Source organism: Dicentrarchus labrax, unplaced genomic scaffold (genome assembly GCF_905237075.1).
Source record: "Dicentrarchus labrax unplaced genomic scaffold, dlabrax2021, whole genome shotgun sequence".
Classification (NCBI taxonomy): domain Eukaryota; kingdom Metazoa; phylum Chordata; class Actinopteri; family Moronidae; genus Dicentrarchus; species Dicentrarchus labrax.
This window is the reverse complement of record NW_026136716.1, coordinates 6,995,175-7,022,899: the sequence shown is the minus strand read 5'-3', so window position 1 is coordinate 7,022,899 and position 27,725 is coordinate 6,995,175. Positions and strand designations below refer to the sequence as shown.

At 42.1% G+C, this 27,725-nt stretch overlaps 1 protein-coding gene across 5 annotated transcripts in view; it reads left to right on the top strand.

Annotated features, from left to right (window-relative positions):
* LOC127378385 (histone deacetylase 4) overlaps window positions 1–27,725 on the top strand; it is a 55,350-nt gene that overhangs the window by 11,127 nt on the left and 16,498 nt on the right. For 3 of the 5 annotated variants that reach the window (XM_051427156.1, XM_051427155.1, XM_051427157.1), the window contains exons 3-9: window positions 4,309–4,377; window positions 12,595–12,920; window positions 16,753–16,903; window positions 18,398–18,521; window positions 20,153–20,271; window positions 27,002–27,130; window positions 27,228–27,337. In XM_051427156.1, the coding sequence (XP_051283116.1) occupies window positions 4,309–4,377; window positions 12,595–12,920; window positions 16,753–16,903; window positions 18,398–18,521; window positions 20,153–20,271; window positions 27,002–27,130; window positions 27,228–27,337 (1,028 nt within the window). Of the gene's footprint in view, window positions 1–3,950; window positions 4,378–9,230; window positions 9,625–12,594; window positions 12,921–16,752; window positions 16,904–18,397; window positions 18,522–20,152; window positions 20,272–27,001; window positions 27,131–27,227; window positions 27,338–27,725 lie in introns of those variants that run through there. The other 2 variants (XM_051427154.1, XM_051427158.1) reach the window with 2 other exon arrangements.

The following is a 27,725-nucleotide window of genomic DNA, read 5'->3' as shown; positions in this document are numbered from 1 at the left end:
CTTGTGCAAATGGGGTGCAGGCACCCATCTCATCCCGCTGCACCCATCCCCCTCCAAAAACAAACACCTAATCATGGCCTTTATAAGGGTGGATGTCCTGGTATATTAGAAAAGCTCTGTTTTTAATTGGTATGAGGACAGAAACAGCAGAAAGAGAGCATGAGTTAATGAAAGGAACGGGACACATCTTTTGTCCCCGTGTCTTTTGTCCCGTCCCTGTTGAGAAACGGGATACACTGTGTTCTGCCAACGAGCTGTCAGCGGCAATTACGGTTTACACTGCCGCCTCAGAGCCCTATCCTTGTGCCTTTTGACATTGTGCTGCACAGTGCTTGACAGGAAGCATGGAGGTCTGGCCTGGGCATCAAGGAAATACTACTGTTATGCAATTGGATCAAAGTATGATCATTGCTGGGACTTGAAACACATGAACACTTGAAAAAGTTCAAGTAACCAGCCATCAACCAAATGTTACATAGTGCACCTGTTACTCTGTATGCATAGTAGCTGCAGAGCAACTGTCATCTCACATACTGTGGGTGTTTGTTGTTGTAAGGCTTTAGGCCCAGCTACCAAGGCTTTACAGTTGCGTCACAAATCTCCTAGCAACCATGTGTGGCACCATTATGGATGTCGTCTGTGTGCAAATAGTCCCTAAATACATGAAAACCACTCAGAGTAGTAAAGAATAGTGAATGTGAAAGGCGATGTGCACAAGTCAGTTAAACAATTATTGAGTCTATCCATTTTCTATACCTAACTACTGCACAGGGTCGCTCCCAGAATGCACTGGGCAAAAGTCAGGGAAACACTTTTCACAGCTTCTTTACTGCAGATTTAGGTGCAGGAAACAGAAATCTGATTGTTAAAGTTTTATTTCAGTTTTTCAATAAATAAAACACAGTTAGTGAATCAAGTTTTTATGTGATTAAGTCCGATCAAACAGACCAAGGGTATCAACGTCTCAGCAGGTTTTATCCATGTCCACTTGAATAGCAGTTCTAAATTTGCACTCCTTAAATGATAAATGAGCTTGTAAATCACATACATATGTTTATTTGACAGCCACGATCATGTTAAATGTATAAATCCGAATTGCAGATTTAATTGCGGCGCCCAACACTTTGAATCTGAGGCTTACTCATGTACATGTTAATTTTTGTGACTTAGTCCATGCATTTCCAGCTCCAGCATCTCTACAATTGTAGTTTTTGGTCTCTTTATTGGTTTACTGACCTCATGACTTTAATGTGTTTTGGACTTGAAACAGACACTCCTAGTCTAATTATCAATTCCCAAGTAATTTGTGATTTTATATCAAGTGACGGCATTCTCCAAGAAGCACAAAGAAGCACTTAGACACCATGCCAAATTGCATTACCGCTGTGTTTTTCCGAATCTACCAGCATGAAATGAGGGTCAGATGGTTGTTTCCGACTGTTCACGGGACGCAAACTGGTGGCGGCTCACACAGGGGTCACCCATTCTCTTTTATCAGTCACCATGACGTCAGCCGCTGCCCTCGGGAAGCAAATTTGCGACCCAGAGGAAAAGGCTCTTCAAGGAGAGGCGTGTTTGATTAATCGTATTGTTCCTGTCTGGTTCACCTTGCTCACTGGAGTCACCCTGGACGAAGCAGCCAGAACGGAAGTGCACTGAATGTAATGAGGCTGGAGCATCCTTCCTCTCTTTCTCTCTGTCACTGTCTCTCTTTGTAAACGCCACAGTGGCGCAGACATCTCATTTCTCCTCCATAACAAAGGCCTCTGTCAACATACAGTATGCAGTCTCGGGGTCAAGCTTGCCTGTCTCTCCATGCTGTCACAAAACTACATTTTGCACTGCAGCGGAGAGAGCTCTCCACCATTTGCTTAGCTCATTACTCCAGCATCCCTCCCCGTTTACAGCGCAGATCATAACATGCATGTTTTTGACGAGCGGTAGCTGCATTAGCTTGAGTTGACTGACTCTCCGCCTGAGGCTAGCCGAGGCTATTTATAGCTCCCCGTCTCCCGATGCCTGCCCAGTGGCACCAAGAAGAGAGGAGAGAAAGAAAGAAAGAAAAAAGAGAGGGAGGGAGGGAGAAAAGAAGGAGCTGGAGGGAGGAGGGGGCCTGCTGGGTAACTAGGCTACATTCAAGATTGATGGACCCTGTTGCCAAGGTATAGGGCACTTCTCCTCTGCAAGCGTGCGGTGGTTGTGCATGTGGTTTGTTGCTTCATTACGTTGCTTTCCCTCGCTGGATGCGTGTGTTTGTACACACCTGTGCTGCCTCCACGTGCATCTCAGGTATCAAGTGTGCAGTTTTGGACTGAAAGCTTATACGCTCTGTCTAACTAACCGCAGACAAAGACATCCGTCCCCCTAATTTGCCGCACTTAAGTCGGAGATGTAAAGCTGCTACCAGCAATTCGATCAAAAAGTGGCGTAGAATTACTCCGAGCCACAGGTGTCATCACATCACAGATGCACCTCATTTCCATTGCAAAATCTGCCGGCGTGTGTGTGTGTCATTTGAATAGGCTCGTCAAGAGATATCAGCTATCACTGATGTGGATCTGTTTGTTTTGGAGAAGCAGGGACGTGTGAGGCGCCCTGACCACCTGTCTGCTCTCGCAATATTTCCTCACCTTTCACATGAAATCTGACACTGTGTATGTACAGTGTGCGACACCACAAATTTGACCTCTGTGTCGCAAAAGTTTGGAATTTGAGTAGCACCTGTTTTGAGGTTGTTTTATTTAAATTTTTTTTAAATCATAAGACATCAGGCAGCAATATCTGGCAGCCAGTGGTGAGAAGATTTAGGTAAATAAACCCATGTGTGTTGAGATTCGTTTGAACAGGACCAAACGTGATGTTCAAGTCCACACCCAAGTCCTCCCAGGGATTGGCGCATCAGGGGTGTAGCCATTCATGCAAGGTGGTGAGAGACGAATACACATACACAATCAGCGCACAATGCATTCTCCAGCTTCGTGGCTAATTAAGTGTGTGTGTGTGTGTGTGTGTGTGTGTGTGTGTGTGTGTGTGTGTGTGTGTGTGTGTGTGTGTGTGTGTGTGTGTGTGTGTGTGTGTGTGTGTGTGTGTGTGTGTGTGTGTGTGTGTGTGTGTGTGTGTGTGTGTGTGTGTGTGTGCGCGCGCGCCAATCTGGTCCAGGGAGAATTCCAGAAATAGATCATGCACAGTGAGACACTCGCCTGTTTCCCTCTCTTTTATTCCTCCAAAGGGATTTTACATGGCTTTTTATCTCGCATCCAAAGGGATAATTGCATGTTTGTGTGCCTCAGATGTCTTTAAGCCTTGTGCTCAGAATATATATGGATCAGGTGCCTGTGATTGCTAAAAATAGGTACATATATAGAGAACGTGTGTCAGTAGTCACAGATTTTGTGTGCAGCCGCGATGCATGTCAATTCCATCCCCTTCTCTCTCCTCCCTTTTTGCACCGTTTCGTTGTTTTTCCTCCATCGCCTCATCCTCCTTGCCTCCCTCTTCTCTCTCCCCTCCTTAACTCTGTCTTCCCCCTCTCCCCCGATGCGTCCTCCTCCTCCTCCTTCACCACCACCACCCCCTCTCTGTCGCTCTGCTTTTTATAGCCATGTCTTCCCAGGGCTCGGCAGCTACAAAAGCCTTTTCATGTTGCCACTATAATTACAGCCTACACACTTGCACTCACACACACACACACACACACACACACACACACACACACACACACACACACACACACCAACGGACACGCATGCATACACACAAACACAGGAGAGCAGCGCAGCAGCAGCGCTGTGTCTTTGTGTCTGCATGTGTGCGCGTTGTGTGTGTGCGCGTGCTCCGCATGTGCTGTTATACACAAAAGGGTGAGCTATTTTTACCTCTCTCCCTCCCTCTCTCCCCCCCCCCCACTCATCCCTCTCTGCTGCTGCTGCCAGCCACATTTGCTATGCTGAGCACAGGCAGTATCAGTCGAGCCCCAACATCCCTCCTCTCGCACACTGAACTCACACACGAGCCGATGAAGGCTGCTCCCTCGGTATCCCTCAGATTTCGAGCTTATTTTAGAGCACCTCTGCAGCCGAGCATCTCTGCAAATTCACAGCTCGCGTTTATTTCACCAGTCATGGATCAGGCGGTTGCTCAGGTGGCGGTAGCGGTGCCGCGGCATGTGCTCGCAGCTTTGCAGATGACCTGAAGCCCGCTCGCTTGGACTGTGGTCTTACTAACTGCCTGATTAGCAGGTTTGTTGCTGGAAGCTTGTCTAAATGTTGCGGACCATATTTGAAGCAGAGTGTGCTCTCTCTCCCACAGAGGGGATCCTGGGAAAGGAGCAGCCGCTGGAGGTTCTGAAGACATCGGCGCTCAACCACATCCCAACAGGTTGGACACTGTGTGTTTGTTTGTATGTTTGTGTGTGCGTGTGTTTGCATGAGCTTCTGTAAACCAAAGGTTGTGTATGTGCATCTACGTGATTTCACTATTAACCACATCCTGTGTGACTTTGCATGCATCTGAGGTGTTCCTAGGATGTGTCCGGTTGTCATGATTGTTTCAGTCCAATTATTGAAGTGTCCTCACGTTAAAGATATCTATTATTATGTAGCAGCACTGTGAAAATTGGACGTCACAATATGGTTTATCTAATTGATAGTTAATGGGTTTCTGTAAGTCTTTAAAAGAGTCAGTGCTTACTCTCCTCTACGTTATATTAATGCAGTTATCTCACAGTGCCATTTTGTTGAATGGAAATACAGCCGCCCTGAATGTAGGCGCTCTGTTTGAGAGCTTATGTGAAATTGTTTTTGGATATCTCAAGAGGAACGGCTGCCAGGAATATACAGCAAAACAAGCAATTGTGCATCTTAGTGATGTGTTTGCTGCAAGTTCCTGAGACAGTTTGGTTGTCCCAAAACAAATACCTACTACCTACCTTTTTCTCTCATGGACCAAAAATATTGAAAAATAGGTCTCTGCCTCTGAATCCCCATCTGATGCAAGTACTATGCCACCTTTGCGAGTCAAAACATCACAAAATGTTATACTGTATTTACAATAGCTTTCTCTACGGCCAGTGAAAATGAAGTAGGAAGGAGCAGTGATGAAGCCGTATAGAAGCAGACGAGAGTACAGAAATGAAAGGGGCACAGATGGAGATGAGGTAATCTGAAGGAGAAATGAGTCTGAGGTAATATATGCATAATGCATTACTAATTCCATAATGAGGACGCTTAAACTGTTCTATGTATTTCATTTCTTACCACAGAGTACAATTTGGATCTTCCCCTTAAAAGATAATGAAAATAGTCAAAGTGCAATTCATAATTTACCCCCCATGCTGCGCCTTAGCTTTCTGTTTCTGTGATTTCACAGAGAGCAGCAGTGAGCTAGTAGGTGAGCTCAGCAAGCCTGTTGCTTTGGAAAGAACAAATAAATAACTACTTCCTCTTTACTTTGACCCAAAGTATCTTTCTCCTGTCCCAGACTTTACTGAAGCCTCACATGTGCTCTCGTGTTGTTGTTGGGGTTATTTTCTGCGTGCCTCTGGCTAGGCTGATAAAATATTGAAATACACTGGAGTGACTTCATCAGATATTCTCGAAATCTGTTGTCTTGGATACGGAGCTGCTGGGGCCTCCACGTTCGGTAGCGTGTGTGACCCGGACTGTTTGGATCTGCTCCTCCCAGGATGAGGAGAGTGCACCTGTCTAAGGGCATTTATACTGCACTCTGTAGCATCCCTCCACTACAGTAGTTTCCTCATTGAAAATGCAAAATGCAGTTGTTAAAGTCCTGAATGCTTTGTCATCTAATCTTTATGTAATCAGATCCTGGTGGTTGCATTTAAGCACACAACATGATGCAGGGCTTTCAGTGGGATGCAAAGCAGTGATTGCTGCACCTGCAGGTAGCTCCATGACTCAAAGTAAACACCTGAGTTGTACTGGTAGTTTAAGGTGACTCTGCATTTTTTTGACACTTTGAACTTTTGTTCGTATTTATTTAAGCATTAACTTGATCTCATGACAAGGAAGGATAAGCCTTAAGCCTTTCCACTACGACTACCTTTCGACTACTAACGTTATTAAATAGTATTTAAGTTAAATATTTTTTATTATTATACAGTATTTTCAGTCACATTGCAATAAACTTTGCAGTGACACCAATATATTACCACAAGCATATTTTTGCATTATATTCCAGAAAAAGTTATCATATTGGCACATCGGAAAACATATATGGCGACGCCGATATCTCCAGGTAGTGAATGTATTTAACTATTTTCTGACCTTTTATAGACTCAAAAATGTTGGGCTACATTGATAAAGTAAAAAAAAGGTCTTCAAACTGTTCAAAACCAAAAGACATTCAATTTACGATTACATGAGCCAAACAAAATCCTCAAGACAAGCTGGAACAAGTGAGTGTTTGGAATTTTAATCACAGAATGAATCAACAGATTAATCGATAATGAAAATAAACTCTCAGCCATAAACTGTATGTGGTGTCAGGATGGGAGAAAGTCATGTCTGTTTGATCTGAAGTCATCCAGTGCTTCGCTGCTGGCCTCACATACAGGCTATCCCCATGTAACGAGCACGTTCCTGCACGTACTGCACCTCAACCGTCACACGTCGTCCACCTCTACGCCTCATGTGTTATGTCTCTGACTCTCGTTCACCCATCTCCTTCCTCTTAAACCGCTGTGCCACAGACCGTTGCATGATGTCACTGAGACCGCGACAAGTCGGCGCTCGCCTTTGGCAGAACGAGCCTCGCTGCACCTTGACACGTTCCTCCGTCACGCCCTCCATCCCTGTTTCTTTCCCTGCCATGTCAGAGTTCTGTCTCGTTTTTTCAAGAGGTCACGGTGCCATTTTGGAAAACAGATAATAAGATGTCGCTGCAGGTTTAAAACCAGGAAAAGCTCTTATTATCTCCAAGAGTTTGAGCTTGCATGGAGGTTAATTCAGAGCAGCTGAGAGAGTCAGCGGGAGAAAGTAACATAGGCTGATGTTCACCCAACCCACCCTCAGAGACCAATCAGCAAGCAGACCGCAGCTATTTTCCTCCATCAACAGATGTGCTACTTGTTGCCTCTCATCTCGCCCTGCTGCTAAATTCACAGTGAAACCCTGCACAGAATATTTCCTGTTCTTTGTAATCTTTTTGCATGGTAAAAAAAAAAAGGATCATTTTACTCAGGCCACTCTCAACAGCTCTGCTCGGCTCAGTATGACATCTATTAAGCCTAACGACTGTGGAGCTCAGGCAGTCAGATCGTGGGATATACACTCGGCGAACCGAGTCTCAAATCAGAGACGCCAGCCCTCTGCATTGTCTGGTATAAATAGATCTGCAATTGGAGCCAGAAGAGTTGTGGAGTGCGCCCGAGGGGTTGTAAACAGATTGTGATTTGTTGCGGAGAGATGGAGGGAAGAAAGGTGGGAGGGAGCAACTGAGCGGAGAAGGAACGCAAAGCAGGGCTGGAGGATAGGGCAAGAAGAAGCAGGATGGAGGGCAGCGAGTCGAGAAACCTGCTCAAAGGGAAGGTGGTGGAGGTGTAAAGGTTCAGAGATGGAAGCTGAAGGGAGAAAAAAAAGCTTCCAAAGAGTGAAATAACCTGTAGTAAGTCATACACGCACAGCGGTGGAGAGACACTTTGCGCCGAGATGTTCAAATCATGTCGTGGAGATTCTCTCTCATGCTTAAAAAATGTTCCACATGAAACGTCAGGAAACTTTTAAATGCTCAAAGGAAAGAAGAGAATAGGAACAGAAATGTGAGGTCTGTACTCAGAGAAAATACCTTCAGTTTGACAAACAGGAATTGAACTAAAGTCTTTGCTCTTGTCAAATTCGTGTTGTCTCAGGTAAGGTTGTCAGTTATGTAAGACTTTTCGAAGCTCCTCTGGTGTCCCGTGAGACGGCACGTTTGTCTTTGTTTTGGTGTTCTCTGAGTGCCCCCATATTGTCTTCTATCTGGCACACATCAGTAAACTGAGGTACGTGTTTGACGTCACTACTCGTATACAAAGATGTGCTGATATCAGAGTTTATCTTTGTCAAGTGGCAGCCAAGTTAGTCTGATCGCCTTCTCATTGGCCATAAATGTTTTTTATATGCTGCCGGTGCACCGTCATTTGTCTGGTTTCTCAATAGTTATTGAAGGAAAATAAGGTTTTTAATGAACTATACTGCAACTATTGTAGATTTTATTAAGCTTGACCTGTTAAAGGGCTGCAACAACTGATTCCTTTCATAATGGATTAGTTTCTTAATTATTTTCTCAATTCCTTGATCCAATTGTTTGGTTAAAAGTTATGCAAATTGATTAAATGTGTCAAAAACAAAGAAAATCAGCAAATCACATTTGAGAGACTGCACATTTGTCTCAGTTATTCTCATTTTAGAGTAAACGTTTTCTTTCAATCTTTTCAGCAAAAGATTTTAAATTGTAAATGTTTGCATAGACTTTACTGTAGTTTGGTTTATTTGAACACATTTGCATGAAAGCTGATAATAGAAATACAACAGATGGGACAGAAGAGGTCAAGAAAAGGAAAATAACAAAATGAAATGATAGAATAGAAACATAAAATGAGGAGTAAAGCAGAAAAAAGTAAAAACATCCTTGAATCCTAACATGTCTATCCAAATGTGCACATACATATACAACTAAACTTAATTACGAGCAACAAAATGTCAAAATAACAGACCTGTACTTTGTATTTGGACAAAAAACTACAGTAGCAAAATCTGAGATGACAAAAAAGAAACGATAACCTGTTTATAATCCCTGATTTTATTATGATCCTCAAGTATTTAAATATCGGGGGTGCCTCCCTGCAGGGAAAGTCCTTACTCTGCTTCACCTGAAACCATTTTGTGGTTTTATTTGTTTGGGAAATGCAGGCAAATACCAGGCCAGGAATTTGAGCACACAGTATTAAAACCACACGAGAGAGAGAGAGAGAGAGACACAGAGAGAGACAGAGAGAGTGAGAGAGAGAGAGAGAGAGAGAGGGGAGAGAGAATGGGACGTCTGCAAGTGTGTGGGAGAGATTCGATGCACTACAAGCGGCGTGGAGGGTTTTCCTCGGCCTTAGAAGCAAGGACAGCAGGTTGAGCGGGGGAAAGAGCAGAGAGGGTAAGGAGAGAAAGAGAGAGTGCTCTCTCTGTCTGTGTGTGTGTGTGTGTGTGTGTGTGTGTGTGTGTGTGTGTGTGTGTATGTGTGTGTGTATGTGTGTGTGTGTGTGTGTGTGTGACGTTGGTTCCTGGAAAAGCAGAGGGCTGCAGAATAAACAGGCTGCATGCCTGAGACTGCCCTGTGATGTCACCACTGGGCAAACGAGGGACGAGGGGAGGAGAGAGAGAGAGGCGAGAGAGTGAGAGAGAGCAAGATAGAGACGCCCATCAGGTTAAACGGGAAAGGGGATGAAGGAAGAGCAAAAAGTGACAGAGGTGGAGTGCAGGAGAAGTCAGATGAGCAGGAGAGGGAGTGTACTGTCAGTCTCTGTAACAGACTAAAGGAGGAAGGGTGGAGGAGGAGGTGCAGTGACAAGGAGGAGAGGACGGAGAGAGGAGGCCGCTGAAAAGAGGAGGAGGAGGAGGAGGAGAGCACTGATGGGTACGTTTTAACGACAGCATTGATTCCCACCTCCCTGTTCCTCTTTCTGTATCTCCCCCTTTTGTGCGGAGAGCAATTAGCGCTGCCGGTGTGACAGAGATGCCATATGAGGTGTGTTTGTGCATCTGTGTGCGTCACCATCAATAAGGGTGCGAGGCTGTTTGTGTTGTGTGCGGGTGGGGGGGACGGGACTCAATATCCGTAGAGGAACATTTTGTACGAGTGGAGTGTGCGTGCATGCATTTGTGTGTATGAGTTATGGATTTGCATTAGCCAGGATTGGAGCTGCAACGCTTTGACAAGTGCAGGTTTCAGTCATAATCACGTCTCTCCTTCGCTGTCTTTCTTTCCCTTCCTAACACCTCTGACTCAGAATAACTGGCTTGCTCTTAAATTGATATTGATGAGATAAAAAAGAGCCAAAAAAGATTAAAAAATTGGTATTTTTCCACCCGGACATCACCGGTCCCAGGGCATGTTTACCTTTGATGTCAGATTGAAACTGACCCTGAAGACTTAATATGGAGTCCCTGCTACTTTCAGCCTTCATCCTCCTTTGGCTCAGGATCTCAAACTGCAAAGTGACTCATACAGATGCAGGTACAGTGGTGACATAACTGCAAGAAGCACTTTTTGAGTCAAAAAATAAGTTTTGTATAGTTTTGATTATTTTTTAGATACAACATCTTTTACTCACAACTCTCTTTTTATGTTTCGATGCAAATGCGAACTTTCTCTACAGAGTGATTCAGGATTGTAGGTGTTAGTCTTTACTAACAAGCGCCGTCTCTCCTTCCTTTCTGCTCTCATCAGCCGCCCAAATGTAACCGTTGTCGCTTCTAAAATGAGCAAGGGCCAAAAGAGAGAGAACAGCCAAAATCTGAGGGCGTCGCTGCATTTAATTAAATATTGGGTTCCTTGTTAGTCAGATTCACAAATGGCAAAAAGCTTGTAGCTCCTTTTCTTCTACGGAAATGAATAGCCGAGGAGCGAAGAAAAAAGGCATCTTATGACGGAGAAATGTCAAAGCTTATGTCCTGTGGGTTGAAACAAATAGACTAATTTTCACTTTGGATGCAGATGACAAGACTGTGCCGACTACTGACTCATATGTTGTTGTCATCCCCCACATGACGGCAGTCCTTAAGGACCTGTTGCATGTTGTTGCTCTGTTCTCCGATGGCATGGCTGACAATAGCCACTGGGGGGTGCGTTTCACCTGCTGCACGAAAACACAAAATACTTTTTATACGCATATGCCTGTGATGGCAATTTTATAGTTTTGTCTGCGCTGAAGAGCTGTTTCCAAGCTTAAGTCTGCAATCCATTTAAAGGATCTTCTATGAATGCTTTACGGCTTTATTTTTCAAACGTGGCACGTCTCCGAGAATGAGAGTGTGTCTGTGTTGGGGCCCAACAGATGCAGGATATTTGGTCTCAAACACTGGAGTGGAAATGAAAAGATAGCAGCAAATTTTCCAATAAAGATGCTTCTAGCAAGAGAGATGTATCTTATTTTTGTCAGACATCCCTCAAATCAATGTGTCATAGTGGGGCTGGGTGGCTATTTGAGAAGTAAAGTGTATTTATGATCATTCCTAAAGGTATTTTCACACTTGGATTGAGTGCAAGTGTGACATCCTAAAAATAATCAGGAGAAATCTCTCCAGGATTCAGGCGTACGTGCTTCAAACAGTTGCAGCCCAAGTGTAAATTTGCCACTGGATAACGCTCTCCGTGTAGTTCCTCATGTTAAGTGCATCTGTGTGTTTGTATGGCCATGCGTGTGGCTCCGTAACCTTGCTATTAAGTGTGCCAGTGATGGCGTGTTTGCCTCTTTATTAACACAAAGTTGCAGGCAAGTATCTCTGGCTCTCGCTGTGCTCTCTGTAAACATGTAGGTAAATAATCAGCCAATCGACTCCTATTTATTCAGATTTAATGGGGAGGAAGCCGCGTGATTGGAAGGCTTCCTGTGCAGTGATTTGTGGGTGGCTGGCCCGGCTCAAGGTCTGCACCTCGCCGGGTCAATGCAATCTTTGTCGGATGTCGCAGGGCTTCATGTGTAACTGCAGCATCAGTCATAGGGTGTGTGTGTGTGTGTGTGTGTGTGTGTCTGTCTGTGTGTGTGTAGCAGTTTTTTTGCAGGAGAGATGTGGGAAAAATAGCCATCAATGTCACTTTTTCATTGCTACAGGTTTCTTTAATGCAGTGTGAAGCTTTATTGATTCCCATGAGAACATTCTGTGATCTTGTCTTTCACAAGGAGGTCAGAGGTCAGGGTGAGCTATTGAAAAACACTTCTTTAACTGATATGATTTCAAAAATGGAAGATGGTCACCAACATGGGGAGTACAGACTCATTACTTTTGACAGATATGAAAGATAAAGTCCCTTTGTATGGGATCGCTGGTCAAACAATCAATACATCTCAATTACAGGCATTCATCATGTTGCACATGACTATTAAGTTGTTTTATTATCGGGTAAAACTCTAATTTGATTTATCACTCTGATATTAGTGTTTGCGTGTTGAGTTTTAATCCTTTACCCTTAAAATGCATGTTTAAAAAAAGAAAGTAAACGCAGCTATGAATTTACTTCACAAAGATTGCAGAAAGTGAAAATTAGTTATTAATTAAAATCAAGCTTTTAAAACCTTTTGATGCCTCAGAATTGATGCCGATACTGCCAGATATCGCTGCAGTTTGGTGCACACAGGTGTCTTTTTATAAAGCTCAATTGTGCATCCTTGAGCAGGCTGACACATTAAATAACATTTTGAAGGGCAATTCTTTAATCCCATTCAGCTACACGTCATCTCTCCTTGCAGTTGTACTAACTACACAAACACCCAAGTGCCACGTAAACACCTTCTTGGACCAAACCATTTCAACGACCATTGTGTGCACAAAGTGTATGACTGCGACTCTGTTCCAACACCTCCTCTGTCTCTCCTCATCCCTACAGTGGACATCAACTCGGCGCTGCCCCTGCGTCTCCCTCCAGCCGCCATCCCCATGGACCTGCGCGTGGACCATCACCAGCAACAGCAGCAGCAGGTGTCCTCGCTCTCCCCGCCAGGTCAGCAGTCGCCGGGGTCGCTGGGAGGGACCGGCCAGGCCAGCGGGGGAGGCATCGTGGCGGCCTCGGTACGCGAGCAGCAGCTGCAGCAGGAGCTGTTGACCCTGAAGCAGAAGCAGCAGATCCAGCGGCAGATCCTCATCGCCGAGTTCCAGCGGCAGCACGAGCAGCTGTCCCGCCAGCATGAGGCCCAGCTTCAGGAACACATTAAGGTATACCTCATCATTTATTTATATCGTTTATACAACATTACTGAAGCGTAACTTGAGTATTTCCATTGAGAAGCAAACATTGTGACACCGTTAGTTACCAGTTACTTTGCAGATTCAGATTATTAATACAAAAGATAATTAGCTAATAATTCATAACAAATTGTCGATTTGCTACCCGTCACTATATTAAGTAGTTAAAATGATCTCCACCTTTACCAGCTACACAATTTGTGAGGCATCAATAATTATAATTCAAATATATACATTATTATGTATTCAGACATTCTTTTACTTTTGATATATTGATACTTGAATCAAATCTTTCATTCAGTAATAGATATTGCGGTTGCAGTATGTTCCAGTATATCACGTGTTGACCAGAGCATGAAAATGTCATGTAAATCAAATGATGATGGTCACACGGGGCTTACTTCCTGTTGCCAGTAGGTGCCGCGGGAGGTGCTTTGTTGAACTTTTGTCATTGTCTCCCAAAAACATTTACTCTAGTATAATACTGGACATACTGTCTTCTTTTCCTAAGACTTTAAATCAGCAAATCTAAACACATCTAACTTATACAACCATGTACAATTAAAAAGACTCAAATCACACCACTCACACAATCTGTATTTTGTAATCAGAGAAAGAATACCACTCTTTAGATATGATTTGATTCAGGGCCACATTTTTGTTTATATTCAGTAAATTTGACTTTTATTAGCATCATCTATCATTCAAGCTGTCTCAGCAGCAAAGTACATAAACAAATACAATTAAAGCTGCACAAAGAGACAAAGTTTTTATTTAACTCCTCCAAGAGGCAGGCTTGTAGCCCAAACCTATTTAAAACTTTACTAAACAAAGCAGAGGCAGCTCTTAATTTAGTCTGTTACAGGATTCTTCATTAACAGACTGAACTCACCAACAGAGAGCAGCTCCGTCAGCTTAAAATCTCTTTGCTCTGAGTAAAGAGGGAGCAGAGAACAAGAAAGCACTTTGGCTTCATTTACTTCAACTGCAGGGATGGATAACAGCAATATAAGGATGTGCTTAGATTCAGAGAACGTGTGAAAGAAAGACTTTTGTAACACCGGTGTGTTACATAAGTAAACCCTTATGCACCAGAGCTGCTGTAGCCTTTAAATATCAGCATCCAGTAGCACATACTGTATGTTCAGAAGGAGCATGTTTTAATACGAAGAGCTAATGTTTGACTCTTTCGATAGACTATTTGTTTTTCAGAACCTAAACAAAATGTCCCTTTGAGCCAGTATTGCGGAGCAGTACATGACATATAACAGACGAAGCTAGGATCACACGCTCGTATCGTAGTGACCTGGAAATACAAAGTGAATCTAGATCAGCACGCCCACACTCTGAAGCTTTAATACATCAGGGCCCCTGAGAGCACTGGAGAGCTCCTGTGGGGCTGAAATGTCATATTAAAATATTCTAGTGTTTGTTCTGTTTTAGGATATTACTGCTGTAATATGAATTGTAAGACACGCAGAAACAGCTGAACTACTTTTTTTCAGGACTTTCAATAAAATGTCTAAAAATAGATTGTGGGGGCAGTAGATTAGATTCTAACATGCAGGATTACTTTAGTTTGAATGTAATGATTTTAATTTCTTTCTTCCCTCTCTTTTTCCCTTCCTGTCTTCCTTCTTTCGTTTAATTGGTTCTTGCTTCTTTCTACTCTTCCCCTTCTTGTTTTACTTAATTTTTCTCTTCCTTCATTCCTTCCTGTCTTTCCTCTGCCTTATTTTCTTTCTCATTGCTCTCCTATCTATCGTGTCGCCCTTGCTTTCTTGTTTTTTTATCCTCTCTTTCTCCCCTCCCCTTCTCCTTGACTTCTTTTCTGCCTTTCGTCCTTCCCTGCTGTCCTCTTTTCCTCCTTTTTCCCTCCTTTTTCCCACACTTTCTTCTTTCCTCCTTTTTCCCACACTTTCTTCAGTTGCTCTTTCTCTCTCTCTCATACCTTAATGTTTCCTATCTCTTTCTTTCCTGTATTCCTCTTTTATTTATTCTGTTCCTTTCTCTCTGGTTATTCTTTCAAAATTCACATAACATTGAGTTTGATATCATCAGGTTTGTTTGCATTTCTACAAACCATCTGTAGTGAAAAACCCCTGTGCAATGCTTCAGGTCAGGCATGTTTCACACGCATTATGAACTATAGTATCTACTGCGGGAGCGATAAGTCCCCTCTGTTGGGTCGTTTTGTGATGTTGAGGCATGAGTGATGCTGCCTGAAGGGCTGTCTGGCCTGTGGTGGGGCTGCAGGACCACTCAAGTGGAAGCCAGTGACGCACAGCCTGAGCAGGGAGGCCCGGCCTCAATCAGCCCCATTCACAGCCCCTGTGTACACACACACACACACACACACACACACACACACACACACACACAGGCATACAGGCATTAAAACATACACATCCTCTCAAATATCAGCAAACACACAGTCACATGCATGCCCAGTTTGCTTCCACAGTAAGGGCATCAGTACACACACTTGCATATACACACACACACAAGCGCACACATCCCTGCATGTTGACAACAGGGAACTCTCATAAAGTGAGAGCTATCCTGAAGCTCTTCACAGCATTAGTCTAAAAGAGAAGGTTTGTGTGCACATCTCTGGTCTATTGAGCCACAGGGGTTTTGGGTGTATGTGTTTGTGTGTGGATGTGGGTGGGGAGGTTACTTTGAGCCTTCCCACCCACTCAATCCCCTATCCCCAACGTTGATTGAAAGGCAAAAAAGGATTGAGGCTCCGGACTGGAAGTGGGCCAGAGAGCCGATGTGCTTTTCTCACGAGCCCCGCCTCACCTTCCTCTCACCTTCAGCCACTAATTTATTCACAGACTTGTCTCAAACATTTGATTTGCCCTAACAATAAACACAAGGACATGTCCCAGCTACTGGGTGTCTATTTAGGGTGTTTAAAAACGCCATCAGAAGTTGATTACATCCAGTTACAGTAAACTGATCAAATATTGCCGTTGGGTGTGTGATGATAAGGGGGAAAAAGGCACGTCAGAGAAAAGTCATTATGGAGCCGGCTGAGTGCAAGCACAGACAGCTTGCCTATTTATTGTATATTACAGAGACATTAAAGAGTAATTGGGATACTTGATTTGGTGCCTTAGGTCGAAGAAATGTATTAAGGATCCGAAGGAGGTGAAGGAAGGGCTTCAGAGTGCATCTGTAGCATTTAATTGATGCTCTTATCCACAGTGACTCACTGTGAGTTTTGGGTCTCATTCAAGGACACTTCAGTGGGATGAAGGGGTGGTTGTGAGCACATTTTGGCTTTTATTTTTGACCTTTTGGTTACAGGACAAACTATCAAGCCACAGTCGGGCTTGTTCATTCCGTAAAAAGGCCTGAGGAGGAGAGCTTTTTACATTTAAAGCATGTAACAGATGCTCCTCTCGCTCTTTTTCTGGAGTGATGAGGAAGTGAGCAGATTGGATTGTGTGTCTTGCGAAAGCCTCATCCCCAGTTAAATTGTTTGTTTATTTAAAGGCTTAAGCTTGTGGCCTGAGGTTTTTATAGAATTGCAAAGGTTTTATTTTATTGCCTCAAACAGATGTCCGACTTAATTATTTCAGATGTCAACTAAAGCAGACCAGGAGTGGAATAGATGTTAAAAGACGTGAAAGTACACAGAAAATACAGACAGTACCTTTGTGTGCTAATTAACCATCTTCTCTACCCTATCAGGAACATAACATTTTATGTATTTATCAAGCAATTATTTTCCACATAACAGGCATTGGATGGTACATTTTTGCTGACATGATTCTGATGTTTCTTCCTGCAGCAGCAACAAGAGCTTCTGGCATTGAAGCATCAGCAGGAGCTGCTGGAGCACCAGAGGAAGATGGAGAACCACCGTCTGGAGCAGGAGCTGGAGAAACAGCAGAGGGAGCAGAAACTGCTGCTGCTGAAGAACAAGGAGAGGGGACAAGAGAGTAAGTTGCAGATACAGAACTGAAACAAGATGAGAAAAAAAGAAGCAGTGCCAAGCTAAGTTTGTTCCACCAGACATCCTTTGGGATGGCTCAAAGTTGTTGTTTTTTGCACATTTTCTAACATATTTACCAAAGTACAAAATCACACAAAACCACATTTCTCGTTGAAATTTGGAAACGCAACTCAGCCTGACACCTTATTCAGTTTGTACGTTTTTTTTTCATTTTCTCTCACCTTCCATGTAACATGTATTCACACATTGCCACATACAGCAAGCAGCAACAAACACTGGAGGGAAGGAAACAGGAGAATAGCGGTTGTTGGAGAAATTACTGCAAAAGGTTTCACACCTCTTGTCAGAAAATCTGTACTAAATATTTCTCACAAGAAAAGATATTGGGAAAACAGAAGAAGAAACAGCCACAACACTATGTTATTAGCTTGTAAATAGCATCCAGTTATTGTGAGCACACTTTATTTTAATATTCACAGCACTTGTAAATTACACCACTGCGGACAACAGACAAAAAGTTTAGTTTCCCGTTTTGATAGTCAGCCTGCTTGGGCGTCTGAACCATTTAGCAAGAACTCTTCATTCAAAATGCTCTAAGGTAGAAAGGGCTGTTGAGATCCGTATTCACAGTATGTGTGTGTGTGTGTGTGTGTGTGTGTGTCTGTATGTCAGTGTATTTCCATTTTACTTGGAGAACCTGCGTATTCACTGTGGTAAACGAGCTGTATTAGCTGGTGGCCTTGGCGGGGGCTAAAGCAAGTTATTACTGCTGCCTGCTGGATGTCTCTCAACAGTTCATTGAAAGCGAGTGGACAGGAGTCCTTGAGAGCAGTTTACACACTATATGGAAAGTGGTTACAGATCGAGGCTGTATCCGTGCGAGTCGAGTGTGTGAGAGAGAGCGATTGCTCAGTGTGTTTGCTCTCACGTGTACCTGAGCAACTGCTGTTGTTTTTTGCATTTTCCTAGCATTTTGTGTTGTTTTAATTTTTTTCCTCTGCATGTTTTTTTGCAAAACCCCCCACTCCTCTGGTTGTGATGATCAGGCTGCAAGGCTAAATGTCATTATCAATTAATCTGCTGAGGATTTTCTCAATTGAGTAATTGTTACAGATTGATTTTCTGCTTGTATTATATTAATCGACTAATCGTTTAAGCTCTAGATTGGGGTATCACCTGACATTGTGCTGTACTTATTAGGTTTGGAAGACTTGAGAAGACGTTTTAATTTAGCAAATCAACTTTAAACCCACAGTATTATGATTATTTTCATCATCTGAATCTCTGTTCAGATTTCCATAATTAGTTGTCTCAAGCTGCGAGATTAGTAAAATTGATAGTAAAAGTGGTGGCTCGGGGGTTTAAGACAATCAAGATGTAATCATAAATGTTCCCAGTTTGGACAGGGACCATTGATCGCCCTATCTATCTCCTCTTTGCCATACGGTATCTCATTTTCTTCTACATCTTCACTCCTTAGGTGCCGTGGCCAGTACTGAGGTGAAGATGCGACTTCAGGAGTTTGTCCTGAACAAGAAGAAGGCCCTAGCCCAGCGGAGCCTCAACCAAGGAGGCCTCCCTAATGACGCTCCCTACTGGTACCGGTGAGGAACCGTTATTGCTTTGAATACACAAAATCGAAAAAGTAGATATATAGATGCATTTAGATTTAACTCAGCTTACTCGGCTAGTGGTTTGCATTATACAGTAAAGGAACCTGGAAAACAATTTAAATATATTTATATTTCAATTCTTTGTTATGTTTGTAAGCAGTAGAATACAGTAGAAGCTAACTGCAGATCCTTATAAGTTTGGATGGTAATTCTCTCTCTGACAGCAGATGAATAATTTATTGAGTTGTGTCTTAATCTGTCATCGAGTTTCCCCTCTTCCTCACCTGCCACACTGTATGAGCCTGACTGAGAGATGGATTGAGCAGGGTTATAAAACAAAGATGGGAATACACATGCACTCACACACATACACGCGAGAGCAGGATATTGGAACCCGATGATAGGGGCTCTTACAGTGAAGGCTCGGCCTTGAATGTTTATTGTAGCATCTCTAGAGCCCTTTGCAGGTGTGCACATTTGCTGTTTCCTCTTTGTTCGCTGTGGTAGTCGCCCGTCACATGCTTTCATTGTGTCTGGGAGTAACCATGTACACTTTGCATGACTGGAAACATGGTTATGCAAAACAAAGAATTTAATATGAAAATAGACACACCAATCAAATTTATTTAAAAAAGAAAATCTGTCAGACTGTCAGTCATTAATGCTATTTTTTATTTATATTTTTGAATGAAGGAGTTGGAAATTACCTGACATCTCTTTTGGTATTTATACTGCTTGTCTAATGGGAGAGATTTTTGGTCTTCCTGGTTTGTTATGTATTATAGGATTATTATCGCTGATGCATTAATATGTGAGCATCATGTTTGTTGTAGGTGGTTGTCATGGAGGAGATTTTAATAACTTTATAAAGTGTTGGGCAGTTTGGCCATTTTTGTCTGTAATCGAGTCCTAAAACCGTATTTTGCACTGCAGTGTTTCTTAGTTTAAACAGTAGTAGTACAAGTAAAAAGGAGAATTGTACAGGACAAAGTGCACTAGTTGAGTAAATGTACTTAGTTACTTTCCACTTCTGCTAGCACAACCCTAAAATATTTCAACTTTGTAGTTGAGTGTCAGACATAGTTTCCAAGTTATGTTCTCCATGATTTATTTTGTCACGATAAAATAGCACCATAAAATGCAAATACATAACCATAGAAATAATGTTACATAATCTTGATGTCTGACCCAATAAAACACCCACAAGCGTTGACTTTTCAACAGCTCAAAGCGATACAGACTTTCTCTTTCTATATCTGTCTCTAATTTTATATTCCTTTCTCTCCCTAATATACATTTTCTCCACTCATTGGACTTATCAGCCCCCGTCAGTTTTGGAATAGATGAGTGTGTACATCCGCTTGTCAGGAACACACATTTGGTCTGAAGCCAACTCGGCTTAACTTTGCCTACAAACACCACCTTATTCTGTAGGCAGTGAACAGATGGCGGCACATGTCTGCAGGCCTTGCCAAGGGATTTGCATAATGCGTTAATCATACAGATCTTTGACTGTCATGAAGTTAGTGACTTTGTTCAGATTCATTCAGTCATCTCATGTCCACTGAGTTGATCTTAGTGGCACCTTTAACACAGTGTGTGTTTGTGTTTTTGTTATATAGCAAAACTCAGCACAGCTCTCTGGACCAGAGCTCGCCTCCACAGACTGGTGTGTCCACCTACAACCACCCTGTGCTGGGTGTCTACAACCCCCGGGATGACTTCCCACTGCGAAAGACTGGTACATCACACACACACACACACACGCTTACACACTTGGTTTTGGCAGTGCAGAGCTGACTATTTACTCCTATGCAGGATCACGGTTAGAGAGGATTACACACACACTTGCAACTGTAACGTCCAGTAGCTGCTATGCAGACTCACGTCTAGCATAATTTAGATGGCATCAGAGCTCTGCACCATTAATCACATCCACATTAAGCTGTCAGGGTCTCCCAGCATCCCCCAGATGAGTGTTAGAGAGAGTATAAGCGTAGGTGGTTCAAGAGTTCAATAGAGTGAGAGTTCAATAGAGTGAGAGCATTTTTCTTTTTTTTTGCCCTGTTTTTGTACCTGATGTTTTATTTGTTTTTAATAATTGTTTATCCTCATGGTTTTTTTTTTAAATCAGCTGTTGTTCAGCAGTGTCTTAAGAAACTTGATCTTGACGCTGACAATGTTAATAATGAGAAAACTGTATGACATTTGCTCTTTTTAGCCGAGAGTTTGGAGAGTGGAGTTTATATTTAGCTTGGGTCAGATTTGAGGTTGTTTGAGATTGACAGTGAGATTCAGCAGAACTTTGATATTTGCTCATATGCTATTTTGTGTTGTCGGACCTTCTCTGCTGCCTTTATTTTGTTTGATAATTGCATATTAAAACTAACTGGCCCTGACAGATTCTATTTGACGGCTGTGTCAGTTGGGAACATCTCTTCTAGTAGTGCAACAATTACTTTTGGGGTTCCCCAGGGCTCTATTCTTGTCCTTTATTGTTTTCAATCTGCATGATTCCTCTGGGTAGTAATTCACAACTGCAATATTTCTTTTCACTGTAATGCTGATAATACACACTCAGTAAACCCATCAGACCTCTCTTCTGTTTACTCATGCATAACCTGTCTTAGAGATGTCAAATCTTGAACGTCCAATTATTGACGTTAATTGCCTACAAAACCGCTGGGCGGGCCTAAAACAAATTGATCTGCTACCTTTGGGTTTATACTACCAAAACATTTTTTCTGCCACATGACAGAGTTTGTATTTTACCAGTTAACACATTCCAGCCAATTTGTGGTCCAATATGAGGACATACATCTTTGGATGGTTTTTGAGTTTGAGAACATTTTAGAAATATATTATAGCCATTTGTCAACTCAGGAGCATCATTGAACTTTAATTCATGTAACTTTAAATTGTTTGTTGTACTAATTAATTGACAGCCTTCCGTTTGTACAAAATATAGCTGGCAGGACAATTACAATTTCAACCTGTGGCCTTCAGAATTAAAAAAAAAATCACTTTTAAGTTTTACTTTCACTTTTACTGTTATCAGGGTGTCCATTATCCTTTAAGTACTTGTCTTTGGAAAAGTGCTATATATAAATAATGGTTATCAACAGAGTGTACTTGAACCTAGAAACACTGCTGCTTCAAGTAGTAACTATACAACTGCACAGAGCTGCATGTTTTCTTTTAAATGGGTTACAAATCTTGTCAAAAGCCTTAAGAGTTGCTTAAACGCTGCAAAATGCACCACTGGAAAAAAGTTCTCTTGTGGCCTACAATCTCACGTCCCCAGGCTTCAGTGCTCAAAGTACAGAAGCCTTTACAGAGTAAAACCAGCTGTTTGCAGTGTGTTTTTGTCAGGTGTGTATGTGTACAGCTTTGTGTGTGTGTGTGTGTGTGTGTGTGTGTGTGTGTGTGTGTGTGTGTGTGTGTGTGTGTGTGTGTGTGTGTGTGTGTGCATAAAGTGTGAGTGGTGTATGCGGTGGTGTAGCCGTGAAGCAGCGGTCGTCTTACAGTGCAATTATTCACTTAGCGCAGCGGCAGGCGGCTACAGCCCAGCCCTGTTGACTCTGAGCCTTTGGGCTGCTGGCTACGACAGCAGATAGACCACAGTTGACACTGGCCCACACAGCCACATTCCACCCTCAGAGAGGAGAAGAAGAGAGGAGGAAGAAAGGAAGAGAAATGGAGGAGTGAAAAGGTGTGGAAGGTGAGATGGAAAGGAACAGTGACAATCAGGAAGATGGAGAGTGGAGAAGTTTTTGGTGGCTTCACTGACCATTTAAAGCACCTCAAGAAAAACATTTGAGTTGGAGGACAGTGTTTTGTTTTGTTTTTTTAAAGCAGAGCAATAGAAGATGAGAGTACAAAACAGGGGAGCTGGCAAGCAGGATTTACACTAAATCCAGCAAGTGGCACAATGATGCCACACTCCCAAAAACCTGTTTCATGTAGAGAAAGAAAAAAGGCGGGAAAATGGTGGAGAGTGAAAAGATCATCCCTGGAGTGTCAGTTCGTCCCTTGATTTCTATAAGGCTGAGGATTGTACTCGGCTGCAGAGAGAGGAGAGAACCTGTGCCACCCTGATATTTGCCCACAGCGATGACGTGCTTTGCGGGGTTTACTTATGGTAATGCCAGCTCGGGAGAGGTTAGAGGCTCTTTTATATCACCGCCTGGCCATAAAGTAGAGGACTGGCACCCAGGGCTCCCAGCAACGGTCAAAGGAAGTAACAGCACGCTTTTGTGCATCTCCCATCTACCCTTTTACGTTTTTGAAATTTAGTGTAGCTGATACTCTTATGCACAGCACAATTAGAACAGTATGACAACAGATTAAGCTAAAAATTCCTTTATGATCAATAATATTAAGAGTCTTACAGTTCTCAAGATTTCAGTCCTGGTTGATTTGGCGTCTGTGGTTACTGGTGGTGGCAGCAAGTGGGGTTTAATAGTACAGCTAACACTCCTTGAGCAGCTACTTTGTCAGGAATACAACAGAAGAGCAACTGCTTTATCTATTTACAGTGCAGCAAAATAAACTCTCTTTGTTTTGATTTGACTTCATGCTGCGTATGCTAGAGTGGTTTTCCATAACAGCAGGACACTGTGGAAGTTGTTGGTTACCTTGCTCAGTTGGAGCCGTCCAGCCTCTGGTCTGTAACTCTTCATCTAACAGCTCACTGTGACTCCTCCTGTCTTGTCCATTACAGCCTGCAATAGTTTAAACTGTTGTCAAAGAAATACAGAAAATGACTGCTGTCTTGTTTTGTAGACACTGTAGCTGTAGGAAATGTTGGGTTAGTGTTGGCAGTAATTTAATACAGCTCTGATAGCAGTTAGCAGAGTGAACCGTAAACAGTGAGGCCGATATCAGTGAGACAGAATTACAAACAGTAACGCTGAATTATGTGCTGCATCATTTCCTTTAAATCTTGTGCTTAGGTAGGCGATTTGAATCCAGTGCAGGAGTGGTGGACTCTGCCACTAGCAGTGAAAACTACTGTATGCAGAATTTAAATACATTGAACGGCTATATCTAATAAAATGCTAAAGTATTATAACTTTAATGCCATTATGATACTCTATATAAAATACCAGTGGTCATTGAAATGTGTGGTGGAAGAAGAGTTGCGTGACGAGGTGCTGAAAACCATTCAGCCGAATGGAAGCCTTTAGAATCATTAACTGTTTTTAAACAGGACACATGTAGGAGTGAGTTCATCACATGAACATAATATGCCTTGTCTGTAACATGTTCTTACTTACACATGAATGCTTTAGAAAGATGTAGATGGGGTGGGAAAGTTTGAGTCCTTGACTCACTGCGCTCTTTGATAGAGACAGAGCAATGCACACTGTTCCTATCTTTTCACTGATGTCATAAATGTGTTTTTTGTAGCCTAACTGGGGCAGCCCGTCCTTCACACGGACACAAAAGCACATAGGCAGACTGGTACTGTACAGTACGTGGCCAGACTGAACAGCTCGCCCGTGAATACAAAGCAACATGCGGCTGTCTGAATACAGGACGTCACTCACTGCTTACTCAACCTTTCACCTCTGTTGTGAGGCCCATTTTAATTAAGCAACAATGCACCATTTGTGCATTGATATCATGTGTGATTGTATGTGCTCATCATGCTTTCCCAAACCCTACATATAAGTGGTAAAGTTGTAACACTAGGTATAATTTCCAATTATAAACTGCAATAATATTCACGCAGGTATTTTCTTTGAAATAAATTAATCTACAAAAATTACAAATAATTCTATACAATAAATTCCAAAACTCTGAGATTAAGAGAAGTACCATGGATCCAAGACAAACTTACTACCATGCAATCTAATTAACTATAACTATAACTATACCTGATTTTCTTTCCTGAACACCACCTTGTATTTTGGAGTTGCATTTCAGTAAGCATCACATTATGTTGTTTTCTCTTTAGTCCACTCAAAGAGCAGAGAAAACCTTTTCTCACAGGTATTGACATTTTCCTTTATCGATTCCCCTTGGCTTTGACTATACCTTTGCTCTGATTATCTGGGGTGCTGTCATATTGGATCATTCGCCTTTTAAAATTTGTTTTCACTCTGCCCTAGCAGGATCCACACACCTAATTACTCTGCTTCAACAGGCTAATTACTGTCCTTCTTTCCAGCACAGCCCTTTTCTCCGCTTCCCTCACAAACAGACACTGCCCTCACATTAAATCCTGAGAAAATATATCCTGTCATCAGTCATTAGTGTTATGATCTAATAACATTCAGCTTTGATTATTCATTAAAAGTTATGAGTACATTTCTTCTTTAATATGGATGTATCTTCAACTTTAATTCTCTATACAGAGTGGGCAGACAGTGAATTAAAGATGATGCTTCGTATAAAACATTTCTATCAAAGTTGACGCTTTCATTTTTGATTTTACAGAAGCAGACAGCAGGAACTAAAGAAACAGTGACGTAAACGTACATTAAAAAGTTTTAGTTTGAAGGCTACTTGGGTAAAAGTGTCTAACAGCTATATAAGTTGTAAAACTTTATTTTTATGCTTTTTAGGATAAATATTCCCCAAAAAAGAATTAAAAAGTCAAATAAATGCTGTACTTTATGTTTGGACAATCTAAATGGCATCTAAGCTAGGGTATTTAGCTTTTCACATAACTAGTGTATCTGTGTTACTTTATAAATACAGCTCCTTATTAATGTGGTATAATAAACTAGATGTTGAAGCATCAAAATAGTTTTTTCAACTACAGGAAAACAATCAATTAGCTTTGGCTAAGGCTAGCTGTGGAGTGAAGTCACTGTGGTTTGTTTTTACCTCTCTTTTGTAGTTATTGTGAATTTAACATGCTGTTTTTATTGGAATATTTTTTATATTAATATGAACAGATGTCAAATGGCTGCATTTGGGCAGATCTGTTACACTGTTGACCTAGATTTGACCCTTTAGTTTCCTTTTGCAGAATACTAACTAACTTCATCTTTATTGTTTCCAAAGATGTAAAAATCATAGAAATGATGTAGTACCAACATTAATTGGCTTGACTCGATCTGGACTGAGTTTTCCCTCACAGTTGGTGCTACTGTACCTTCACACTTCATCGTTCACACTTCACTCTTTATCACACATTTATTTTTACCTGACACTGTGAACAAGAACAAATTCATTTTTGACTAATGTTTCCTAAAAGGATTTTTCAGGAAAGTTTGTTCCAGGTCAGTCTGTGTATCTGTGCCCTCAGTTTAAAGTAAGAAATACAATAACAGATGAATCTGGTTATGTCATAATCAGGGTTAGTGGTGTACCACATTGGATTCAGTCCCCCTTTGATGATTAAAAATTGGATAATGAATACTGAATTATCCGAGGCTGTTGATTGGCAGGGCAGAGTAAACAGTAAACAGAGCATTAGCCTCCATGGCAGGAGCCAAGGTGACATGCCGTTCTCGTCTCCTTGTCTCCATTCACAAGTCTGTGGCAGAGTACACAAAAGACCAAAAGGCCTTTAGGCAATCAGACATGGCTCCCAAATTGGAGCTAATTGCTTGTGCAATTGCAGTGTCGTTGGGAAAATGGATCAGAATTTGGCATGTTCAGAAAGCATTGAAATAGGCGGGAGAAATCGTAAATGAATAGCATCTTGTAACAGTTTGTCTAGGAAACAGGTTTCATAACAGAGCAGCTGTGTGGAAGGCGCTCCATGACAGATCAATGTGTAGAGGCACCCAGTTTCAGATGAAAGTCTGTGAGACTGTAGCTCAGGTAACTCTCCCACCCTTTTGATTGATTTGTCCAAAGCTGCACAGCCGGCAGTTGTCTTCTTAACATCAGGGAAGCTCAACGGGGGTGTTGGAAAGAAACAAAAATCACCAAGTTACCAGAGGTAATGGCAGTGTTGTAGATAAATGATTGAAGTGGCACTCTACAGTTGAAGCTGGTTGTAAGTTTTGAGTTATTTATTCACACAAATAACACAGCAGCTTTTGACATTTCTCAGGCTACAACAAGAACCAGCGACACACCTTGTTACAACAGATAATCGGACGCAGGTGTGGCTCCTAATTAACACTCATTAAGTGAGACTACATTTAGCTTTGTTGGAGATGTTCACTCAAAACTTGAGGAATTGAGGAAAAAAGTTAAAAAAATTATAAATTTTGCTTAACTGAAGTGGAAAAATTGGTCATTAATAAAAAAAAGAATAAGTTAATGTTCTTGATGAGCTACAACTCTTGTTGTGCTACAGTGTGTATTTTAGAAATACATACAATACACATTTTTGTTTATAATGATGAACAATGACAATTATGAGATAATTATATAGCTACAATCCTCAGCTGTATCTCCATGATGGTGTATATATAAGTCCGTTTCTTACCTACTATAGGACTTCATTCAGACCAGGAATTAATAAACAAATTAATCATAATGTTTCTCTCCACCCGTTACAGCCTCGGAGCCCAACCTGAAGCTGCGCTCCAGGCTGAAGCAGAAGGTGAGCGAGCGGAGAAGCAGTCCGCTGCTGCGGCGTCGAGACAGCCCCATCACCACCGCCAAGAAACGCTCACTCGACATGGCAGGTGAGGGACACACAGCTGTCTGATGTTCAAAAAGTTTTATTTTAGGCGGCTGTGTTTTCTTCTATGTATTTGATTTGTCTGTGTGTGTGTGTTTCAGACTCTGCGTGTAGCAGCGCCCCCGGCTCAGGCCCAAGCTCCCCGAATAACAGCTCCAACAACATCCCCAATGAGAACGGCATCACTGTGTCAGTCTCCAACAACACGGAGGTAACACACACACACATACACACAAACACACACAGCAAGTAGCTAATCACTTCAGTGCATCTGAGGTTTAAACCAATGTACAAATTTACTGATATATTGAGTTGTTACTAACTCACAGACATACACTTTTTGTATAACTTATCCAGTTTATTCTTTCATTCTTATTTGAATTCATTATTTGAAGACAGTTCTGTAACTCCTAAACCTGGGAGTTGCTACTCATAATCCCATTTTTTTGTCTTTGACTGGTAAGAAAAGTTTAAAAAAAGTTTTAGATTAATTTCTGCCCTGCAGAAAATGAAAGTCCTTTTTTTTAGCATAAAACTTTCACTGCATTAAAAGTTTTATGTGTCATGGCATGAGCTGTAGACAGTCTCAGTTCAAAAAT